The sequence below is a fragment of the Papilio polytes genome, unplaced genomic scaffold (assembly GCF_000836215.1).
Source record: "Papilio polytes unplaced genomic scaffold, Ppol_1.0 DF823879.1, whole genome shotgun sequence".
NCBI classification, from domain to species: Eukaryota; Metazoa; Arthropoda; class Insecta; order Lepidoptera; family Papilionidae; genus Papilio; species Papilio polytes.
Genome location: NW_013525325.1, coordinates 971,989 through 982,835, shown reverse-complemented (window position 1 = coordinate 982,835; position 10,847 = coordinate 971,989). Strand labels below are relative to the sequence as shown.

General features: G+C 33.9%; 1 protein-coding gene across 1 annotated transcript in view; it reads right to left on the bottom strand.

The window, feature by feature from the left end:
- The window catches only part of LOC106102983 (kelch-like protein 5), a 10,751-nt gene extending 5,835 nt beyond the window's left edge, over nt 1-4,916 (bottom strand). The window contains exons 1-8 of the mRNA XM_013282610.1: nt 4,572-4,916; nt 4,252-4,412; nt 3,977-4,179; nt 3,054-3,251; nt 2,349-2,531; nt 1,906-2,058; nt 641-801; nt 4-86 (exon numbers count right to left, since the gene is read on the bottom strand). Coding sequence (XP_013138064.1) covers nt 4-86; nt 641-801; nt 1,906-2,058; nt 2,349-2,531; nt 3,054-3,251; nt 3,977-4,179; nt 4,252-4,412; nt 4,572-4,798 — 1,369 coding nt within the window. The 5' untranslated portion in view covers nt 4,799-4,916. The remainder of the gene's footprint in view (nt 1-3; nt 87-640; nt 802-1,905; nt 2,059-2,348; nt 2,532-3,053; nt 3,252-3,976; nt 4,180-4,251; nt 4,413-4,571) is intronic.
- Between the last annotated feature and the right edge of the window lie 5,931 nt (nt 4,917-10,847).

Genomic DNA, 10,847 nt, shown 5'->3' with positions numbered 1-10,847 from the left:
GGCCGCGCAGCGCCGCCACGCCGCACGTGCTGCGCGCGCCCGCCATCGGCGCCACCACCGTCCACGTGCGCGATGCCGCGTCCCAACTGCACACACGCACACACCCTGCGTCTTACACCAACTGGCAACTTCGCAACCACATCTTGCTAACATTATAAATGTCAAAGTTTAGATGGATTGATGTTTGTTAGAAGGTATCTCCAGAACACTCATCATGTATTAATAAAACTTAACATAGATGTTTTTTTAAATGTCGCCAGGACAGAGCGCGGCGACAGTTAATATCTTATATAACATAGAAACTAATATTTATCAAGCTGACTTTACTTGCATATTAATTTCACTACCATTCCTGTGTCACAGAAGGTTAGGTTATGGACACAGAAATTCAAAACGTAAAATACACTGCTAGTAACATTTAAATTAGAAACAGTTATTAAATGTCACAAGACATTTTATTTAAATATTAAAACAGTTCCGTACATATATAAGTTACAACTTAGAAATTACAGCTTCTGTACGACTCAAAAATGACAGTTAGGGTTACTATCGGCTAATCATCAATGTAACCAATGCTAAATGAACACAATACAAGTGATAGCGTGCCACGCGATGTAAGGTGAACGTGTCGGCGACGTACCGTTCGACAGAGTTGAGGTATATCCAGCCGTCGTGTCCGCCGACGGCGTAGACGGGCGCGTGCGGGCCGTTGCCCAGCACGGCCACGCCCAGCCCGTGCCGGTGCGTGTTCATCGCCGCCAGCGTGCTCCAGCTCAGCGTCGTCAGGTCGAAGCAGTCCACCTGCCATCACAACTATCATCTACACCCGTTGCTAGTAAACATACTGTTCAGTACAGATCGTCACGTTGAATTTCGCAGCCCGAGTTAATGTGGGTAAAAGGGCTTATTTTTATTCTCGCGCACGGCGGGTAGATGGAATATCCATCTCCAGTACGGTCGGGCGCGGGGGCCGCGGAGAGGTGTGCGGAAAATTCGGAATCGAGCAGCCAAGCGAGTCGGTCGGGTACATGTGTGCCATTTGTAATTATCGGAAATGGTAGCTTATACGACAACGCGAAGACATAACGGGGGTGTGTTTCAGTTAGCGAACGGGGTCGCTCGAAATTCTTCAGGCAGATCGCTGGCGTCTATAGACTTGACAGAACCAGACTTGTCTGGATTGACACTGATTTTACTCTTTAGATTTGTGAAACAATTGAAAATGACAACGAAGGCCTTTGACATTGGATCACAATTACCATACCATGGCAATCTTGCTTCCTTGATGTTGGCAGCTTGTAGTTTATGGTCCTTTTCCCACATTCAGATTTTTCCCCGTTTATTTACCCCTTAAGTTTATAGCGTGAAATTATATACTCTAAAGCGTGGCGAAAGTGTAGGGCATTTTGTTAATCGCGGAAGATTGCGCAAGCGTTCCCGTGACCCAGCCACTGGCGGATAGAAGGAACACCGCTGGGTTTTTAGTGGGTATTCCGACCATCTTCCATCTTCTCGGCCGGCGAGTTCCAAATACCCCCCCTGGTAAACGAGGGGGGGGGATGCGTAAATGCATTTTCCCAGCGAAAAAAAAGGGCATTTTGTTAAAGAAACAATTATTCAAAAATATGCTGTGGTTCCTGACATCCTACGCCACGAAGTAGTGTGTATTTACGCTTACATTAGTATAGACGTATAGATATAGATAGATTTTCGCCTATCTAGACCGTCCCGCTCTGGCGACGCCTATGCATACTATGTCGCTTTCATTCAGAATACATTCTTAAATTCTTTGAGAAATTCTCCATTGCATTATTATTCTAAAAATATAGCCGGACACTCTTTGTGCATTGAATTACGTCAACGGTCATTTGATTTAACTTTTATTTAAATTTGCACGAAACTTACGGTATTCAATGTCTTCAAGCCATCTCTGCCACCCACAATGATCAGCTTGTTTTGGAGAACGGCCACTCCGAATTGCAATCGCCTCGTACCCATCCTCATGAATGGACTCCAAGTATTTGTTCGTGGGTCATATATTTCCATATTGCTTGCACCCTATTTATAAAGAAGTAACATTAAAACAAACTACTTTTCACACATAAAGTTTGACAACTTAGAGTCCACATTGCTATCAAGTGGTCAAATAACAACAATAAAAACATTTTAATTACGTCCCAAATGGATTGTTAATTTATTAAAATATTAGGAATCATCTTACTTAATTTTTAGAAACATTTTTATGTTTTTACAATATAAAGATGTAATTATTATATATTTTTTTTAATTGAACTATTGTAACATTCATCTAAATTAATATTATACTTGTTATTGAAGAAATAAATTACCTTGTTACCATCCATTCCACCAATAGCTAAAAGTCGGCCAATCGTAGATGTCCTCGGTCGTGTTCTATGAGATGATAGTGAAGTCCGTCTCTCCGGAAGTAAATGCCATTTCACTGCCTCCATTATTAACGGTTGACACTCTTGAATTTTACCACAACTCTGTTCCACTTTGTCAATTAAATACTGAAAATTTACACAATACACTACAATACAAAACTTACATTGTTAAAACAAGATATTTGCAAATTTCTGTTATAATCTTAGTTGAGAGAACAAAAGAGAATTTAGCAATAAACTTGTATGTATAAATTTAATCCTAACAATTTGAGGAACTAGGACAAAGAGATTCAAAAATATATAGAACAAGCTTAGTTGGCACTTCACTTCAGATATTTTCAAATAATCATTACTGTTGACAGCTTGGAAACCACATGTCAATGTAATTAATTGGATTTAAATTCATCACATTTTCTTTCACTGTTTAGTATGTTTTATAACAATAAAAGAAGAAAATGGAGCTTATTATAATATTATTAAATGTTTTATAACATGTCAATACAAGGACATGGCTCCTAAACTTGACAACTAACATAGTACCTTTTAAAGAAGTGGCCGGTGAAAAATGTTGTTTACTATGTCTACTCTACATGTTTCTTAAATTTCTTTGAACTACAAATTGGTAACACTGAAGAAAACAATACATACCTCAGATGAAAGTAGCGGTAATTTAACAAGTTTCAATAATGTAGGTAAATGTTTTTCCCGATTAATATTATCATGCTGTACCCATGTCATCACACTGTCAAACACATCTTCTTCCGATATTACATTAAGATCATCAGATTTGAGCAAGTTGGCTAACTGATCTACTTGTAAAGATAGATATTCAGGGTGCTTCACTACCTGAAATTATTTTATTAAATATTATAAATGCAAAAGTTTAGATGGATGGATGTTTGAGTTTGTAGTCCAAACAGCTGAACGAATTTCGATAAAATTTGGCATAGATGTAGAGGATAGTCTGGAAGAACACATAGACTACTCACTTTTTTTTTAATTTCACGCGGACGGAGTCGCGGGCGAAAGCTAGTTTTATTATAAAGATAAATTTATTATCTATTATGGTAATGTAAAACAAAAAAAAAAGAATTTTGATTGTATCTAAAAGGAATAAATTGTACAAAATGATATTGCTTATGTGATATTACTAGTAAGCTTTAAGCTGTATTGGATTACAATCCTCATAGTTGTAAAACAGATTTGTGCTTAATGGCAAAAATTTCATATAAGGAATTGAACATAAATTTCAGGAATTTATATCAACATTCATTCACAATCAGCTAAATTTTGTGCTACTTACAAATAAGTTAAAGCTTTATTTACTACTAACTTTTACCCGCAACTCCGTCCGCTTGGAATTGAAAAGAACAAAAGTGAATAGCCTATGTGTTTTTCTAGACTGTCCTCTACATCTATGCCAAATTTCATCGAAATCTATTTAGCTGTTTAGGCTACAATCTCTAATAAACAAATATTCATCCATCCATTCATCTAAACATTCACATTTATAATATTAGTAAGATAGAGTGTTACAATTTAATCTAAGTAAAAAATAATGATTTATTGACCTCAATGAAATGTTGATAAGTGTACTCCAAAGCACTTTTGTGTAAAGTGAGGCAAGATTGATGTTCAGCAAACAAAGCAATCCCTAAAGAGTTGCAAGGGTCTAGCTGCTTCATAAGAAATGTACAGCAAGCTTTTGTAACAGCATGCAGCTGAAGTAAGCTTGCTGTCGACAATAGCACTTCAACTGATTCTTCCTTCAGCTCTGCAAGAAAAAAATGTAATGTAAAGACTAGAAAAATTAGAAATATGCTTGACAATGAAACAAAGTATTAACCTATTACACCAGTGTAGCAATAATGCACCAACGATTGTAAAGCTGTAGCATCAACTCTCTCCAATACAATTTCATTTAACTTTGCTTCTTTCAAAGAGCCTGTGAACATTGCTGCAAAATACTCGCTGCATGATGATAAGACTACTTTATGTGCTGGAATCCTGTCAGAAAAAAGTGAAAAGGTGTATTATTGTGCTATCTACAATAGTTTTTGATGTTTTTTTTAGTTTCTATATGAATGCATATATGTTTGTTTTTCTTTGTGTACAAACAAAGGAATTATAGATTGAACTAAACAAAGGAATATAAGTGTTACTCACCTGCAACCTTCGGCTATAAGTACTACATCACAAAGCTTCTGTGAACGATAATACCCGTATATATTTTTTAGAGCAACTTCGGAATGTCCATTGTTATAAAATTCATCTTGACTCGATGTGCTCGTAAGACTTATTTGACTAAACTCCCGAGGCAATCCTTCATCAATCGAATTTGTGGAAACATTATCATTAGCTGTTTCTGATTTTTGTGGATCACAAGCTGACATTGTGAAGAGTTCACTACTTTTGCACCAATTATTTTTTTTCAAACTAACTGACTTAACTAAGCGACAATAAATCAATAAATGAAAACAAAGACAAAGACATGTCAAATGCAGCGGCACTCGACATTGACAATTCTGAACAGTAACCAAAGTAGACAGATGTCACTGTCACTGTCTGACTATGTCTTGCGTGGATAGGCTATGAACAGTGGTATTTTGTGTCTGTTTGAATTTTGTCATTTTTGCACTGATTACTATTAGTTCAACTATAGTTTGTCTATTCAAGGCATGGAAGTACTACTAGAACAGGAATGAGCTTTTGTCGCAAAATTGAAGCCGATCAAGACTGTACCTTTTATCCCTCTCTGGCGATGGTGACTATGTGAAATTATGATTTAAGGACAATAATTATAAAAATCTTATTAGTGTTGTCTGACTACAGCAGATTATTGCTTCAGATGGATCTTAATCATTAATGTATTTAAAGAGAACAATAAAAAATACTTAATTCTAAAACAGACATAGCTAAAAAAAAAGTGTCGTGAAGTTTATGCCGCAATCCTAGCTTATTCCTTATATGTTAACTCTGAAATTAAAACAAAGTTATTTTAATAGAGATAGGAATAAATATATGCATAAGTATTTAAGTTATTTGTTCTCGACTCGACTAGGATTGGATAATCATGTATGGTCACCGTAATTCTTCACCAAAAAATTATATTTAAAACTATTGCCTGTAAAAATATAATCCACTATCAGCATAATACTCGCTTCGGCAAGCCTCCACGACACAAACTCTTCCCACCTTGTTTAAAATTCTTCAAAAATATCACCAAATCAAAAGGTACTTAGCCCTTTGGTCTGAGTCGGAATGTCATGTGGGGTTGTCAGTTCAGGTGTCTGAATTTTAAACAAATAAAAGAAAACATGTACGCTAGTCGCATTCTTCTACATTAATAAGGTTATACACGTAGCAACAAATAATACTGCTTTAACATATCGGTACTAAATTATAATTAATATTTAGAAACATTTTAGATGTAAATGATTTACTTCATTACTCTGTATCAATCGCCTATTTTTCTACGAACAACGAAAAGATTGATATCTGGCAACTCTAGGTCATTGTGAGAAAGGAACAAAATGGACACTTGTAGCCCTCTCACTCGGTATCAATTTTATTTTACGTACAACAAGAGTCTTACGCCCTTGGCATAAGGTTTTATTTTCTTTATTTCAACTGCAAAATGCAAATGAAACAATAATTTCCTGTTGTATTAATTACTTTCGTGGACAAACTATGATATAATAATAAACATATAATTGACTACCAGTAGCACATGCTAAGATTGTCTTTCTAAGCAACGAACTATCTATGTCAAGAGAGGCCAGTGGTCTTAGCTAGCAAATTTTTTTTGCGGTACCGCGCATTATTACTGGCAGTATTGCAAATTAGTAAAAGATTATACATAAACTGGATATGGATGACAATTCTCTATGTTCTCATATTACCCATTACAGAAGAATAAATGTTTCTTTTTTTAAAATAAGTCTTCATGTGGATAAACATGATTAACTATTAGCTCCTAAATAACCTGATATTTTAATCTTGCATTACATGCAGTCAAAAATGATACACGTTGCAATTTATCCTTTGTGTTCTCATCTTGTGTTAAATTAGATAAAACAGCCAAACTGCCACATTATCCCGTTGATGCTCCGAAGTCAGAACCAATTTACATTAGAACTATAACGAGAAAAACCTTCAGGTTATGGAGCTCTGTAATTACTACTGACTTATAAATGCTCGAGGAATTAGGAGCAACAGAAATTGGAGTCTACTTTTTTAGGCCGTTACTATTAAGGAAGTCTATGAATAGTGAGCTAGTGATATCCTTTGCAATAATGTACTAATTCTAAACAATGTTGACAAACTTTATTACTTAAACCCTTAAGATGTTAGACAAAGAATGTTAAAGTTCTCGGTTTAAAAGGACGCGTTAGATTTAAACTTAATATTTTTACTACTCCTTTTTTCTTTTCTGTCGTTGCGATTTCGTCAATTTGGTGATGTTTGCTTTAATCTATTCAATAAGGTTGTAAACTTCAAGAAGCTATTGGTTTGTAGTATCAGCTGTATAAACGATCGGTATAAAAAAATAATAGTTGTCATCTGGCTGAGGCATTTATTAACATTTATTTTAATTATTTATCTTAAATACAACATATATAGTAATTAACAATACATAATAAATAGTCCAAAAGTATATTACGCCTACAAAATAGCGTAGTCGTTATAAGATTATCGCCAAATGAGTTGCAAACACATGTTCTACGAATGTAAAGGCAACTCATCTATGACACTGTTGAAGGGATAGGAATTATCTCTGGGAGAATGAAATTTATAAGGTGTCATAGGATTGACGTGACGGCGTCTGTTGGAATGCTGCGTAGTATTGTGTTACTCCTCTTCGTGTCTTGATTATTTCACTCTTAAAAGCGACGCAATGACGATTATCCGAACGAGCATCAGGACAAACCAAGGAGCCTCGGATCCGAACTTAGTATGGTGATATTTATTTTTTGTTTGCGTTGTAAACATTAATACGAAAAATGCTTTCAATCCTCATACGGATATAACGATAACGATTCTTTGTGCGGTGGTAGTGGATACTTTATTGTTTGTCCGTTTTGGCAAACATAACATTCTGTGAAAATATAATGTAAATATCTATCTAGTGATAGTGAAACAGATATAAGTATCTACAAAAATAGTTGCATTTTCAAATAATATTATTATGAAATCAGTTGAAGCTATGTAACATCGCGTCTATTGAAAACTGCTTACAAATTTATAGACATCGCTTCTATGAAAACATTTCCTTTTATAAATTCTATTTAACTGAGATATAGGTATAAAGAGTAACAACTACAAGTATGACATCTAAAAATATTTTTAATTAGCCCTCAACAATAAATTTGTCGAAGTGGTAACTTCAATTGAGCGCAAAGATCACTTTAGGCAGATGGATGACAAAGTTACTAAATGTTTTGTGTAGCATTGGTCTACCTATATGTGATTTAAAATCACTTCGGAAGAATATGTGAGCATCTTAATTGACCTCGGTTTGGAGGCGAGTGTACCAAGTAATGTAGAAGACGAATTATCTTTGCGCGGTAGTTCAGTACACGTTTAGCATGATGGTGACTGGACTGGTGGTAGGATGGACGAATATGTTAGAGTCAAGGCAGGTGCGACTAACGGTAGCGGGTGCCAGTGCATCGTGGGCAGCGGGGTGCGGATGTTGTCGCGTCTATGGCAAATATCTTGATCCTACAACGAGTACAATGAAAACTGCGTTAACATTTAACATTCCAATAGACTAAACACCAATGATGTTTTATTCCTCTATGTACAGAAAATTGACAGAGAATTGCTAATAGTTTATAAATTATTCGTACATATTTTGTAAATAAATTAATATTAGCTTATAAATAACATATATATAACTGAATGAAAAGGATAGTTTGAATTGACAACCAATTGTTGCCTGTCGGCAAGGTCTAACTGAGGGAATATTTAGCCCGCATCTTATACAGACTCGTATAGTTTTACAAGTAAGTAAATAAGATAATAATCAATAAGATAATAATCGATAGGTACATAGACTATACACGAGATCATGATTTGCATCTTATCCTATAATATTTAAAATATCACAATAAATTGTTGTGCACATACGAAACAGGCAAATTTTGAGTGCAATTATGTTAATATTTAGCAATATCATTAAGTACTAAGAAATTAAATACATTTTAGAAATTATAGACTTAATTACATTTTATTAAAATATTGAAAATTTATGAATGTAAGTTCGCCGAAAGATGGAATAAGATTTTATGCTTTTATTTTTTAGAATAAAAAGTTTAGAAAAGTCTCTAGTGAGCTAAACGAATGCTGAGGTACCTAGGTAGTACTCCAATTAATTGTTTTGAAAATTGAAAATAATGCAGTAATTAAAAAAAAAATTAAGACGTTTGAGGGTTGCAAGACCTTTTTGTTATGTAAAAAATAAGTGAATATTGAAATATACAAAAGACAAACAGATTAAATAATTTACAGACGTGTCACTATAATAAACAAACATATTATAGGTATTTTTAATTTAGATGCGGCGATCGCGACCAAACCGTTATTAGAAAATCAGTCAAATTAAGGTATTATTTTTTACAGAAGACATAAATTAGCAAAGTGATAATTCTCAGCTTCTTAAAAGCTAATTAATTTGTGATATATTTTCCTTTAAAATTGTAAAAGTTTTAATTAAAACTTACTATGTTTAGGATAGACCTTAATTACTAGGATTGTTGAACTAATCGTAATGTTCAAGAGTAAATTATACCCGAAAGTGGGCGACCGTTGGTTAATAAATTATGAAACACTAGGCAATAAAATTAATACAAAAACTGGATCAGTTCGACTGTTCTTTTAATTTACGCAATGGTTTTCATCAAAATTAGTATACTAATAAATTGGTCTAAATGCGGCGCAATCGCGGACATCTTAATTAAAACCCCTGAGTGTAAACAATTTGTGTTTAATTTGGTATTTGGTTTATAGATAAATCGACGATAAGATTCACATCAAAGCAGATTTAGAAACAAATGTAGGATTGAACTGTGTTGAAGACCAAATTGAAAATACAAGTACCACTAAGTCTGATGGCTCAAGAACTGTATAATGCGACAAACTTATCTGGCCCGACGGGCAAAATCGATGGCCCCTACGTAATTTATCGTAAGTTTCAAACGCAAATTTTACTATATATGAACATATAATAGACGACAAATATCTATATTCCTTTTTCTTTCTAAAGTTACTTTCAAATTTACACATAAATTAGTATTTATTAATTTATTAACAGAAGAAACAACGGAAAGGCGTAAAATAACAACAACAACAACAAAGTTATGTCTTATGATACGTTGGAACCATCGGAATGTATAAAAAAGACAAAGTGTTTCCAGTCAATGTCAAAAAAATGTCACAAGATCTTTGGTTACAAAAGTCTACAGCTGTCTCGGTGAGTTTCCATTAGTGTAACAATTATCTTCCAATATTGCCATCATTCCCATTTTGTCGAAGTAAACAGAGATAGCAATATTTTATTAACATGTGTTACAACAATTTAAATTCACTGGTATATTTTATAAAACTAACCGCCTAATCGCCCCTGTATGACGCACCGGACCAGAAAACTTTGTCGAACTATGACGTCCTCTCAGAAGTTAGGGGTATTTTATTTCATTTTTAGTTTGCGGTTAATAACGATTGCTTGTTTGTTTCAAAAAAGTCTTTTATTGGAGTGAATTTCCTAAGTGTTGTTTTTTATAATAGACAATTACATTTCGAAAATCGACTCGCGATTAGGTGTCAAACTTGTATGGAACATAACATCAATGACTATATTGGGGAACTAAAAAAACTATAACTTCTAGATTAAGTATATTTGGAATAAAAAAATGTGATTTGATGTGCCTCCTTAATCTCTTCGGATTTATCTTTATTTACGCTATGTTCACATCCTATGTTATGATATTATATTACATTTACAAATTGTATTGGTGTTTATAAACTTTGATGCAAGATGGCCGTCGCCGCCGCAATGTTTATTACAAGTCAAACAGAATAGCTCTTCTATACTAGTCACTGCCGTTTAAGAAACTTTTACTTTACTAAGATTATATCCTCCAATATACAATTTTAATTTATTAAAATGCAAATTCTACATAAATTATTCACTACACATATTTTTATCTAGATCACTACACGTTAAAATATGCGAAACATATTTTTTTTACATACACCATTTTTTTTTGTATTTTTTTGTGCATTGAAAATAATAATACAACAATGAATCGAATTTATATTTAAGTGCATCACACGCGACTAACTTCTAAAATAAGCATAATAAAAACCTTCAGGTCATATTCAATTTTAACTTAAAGTTACTAATTCATAAAATTTCTATTCATTTACATTATAACAAAC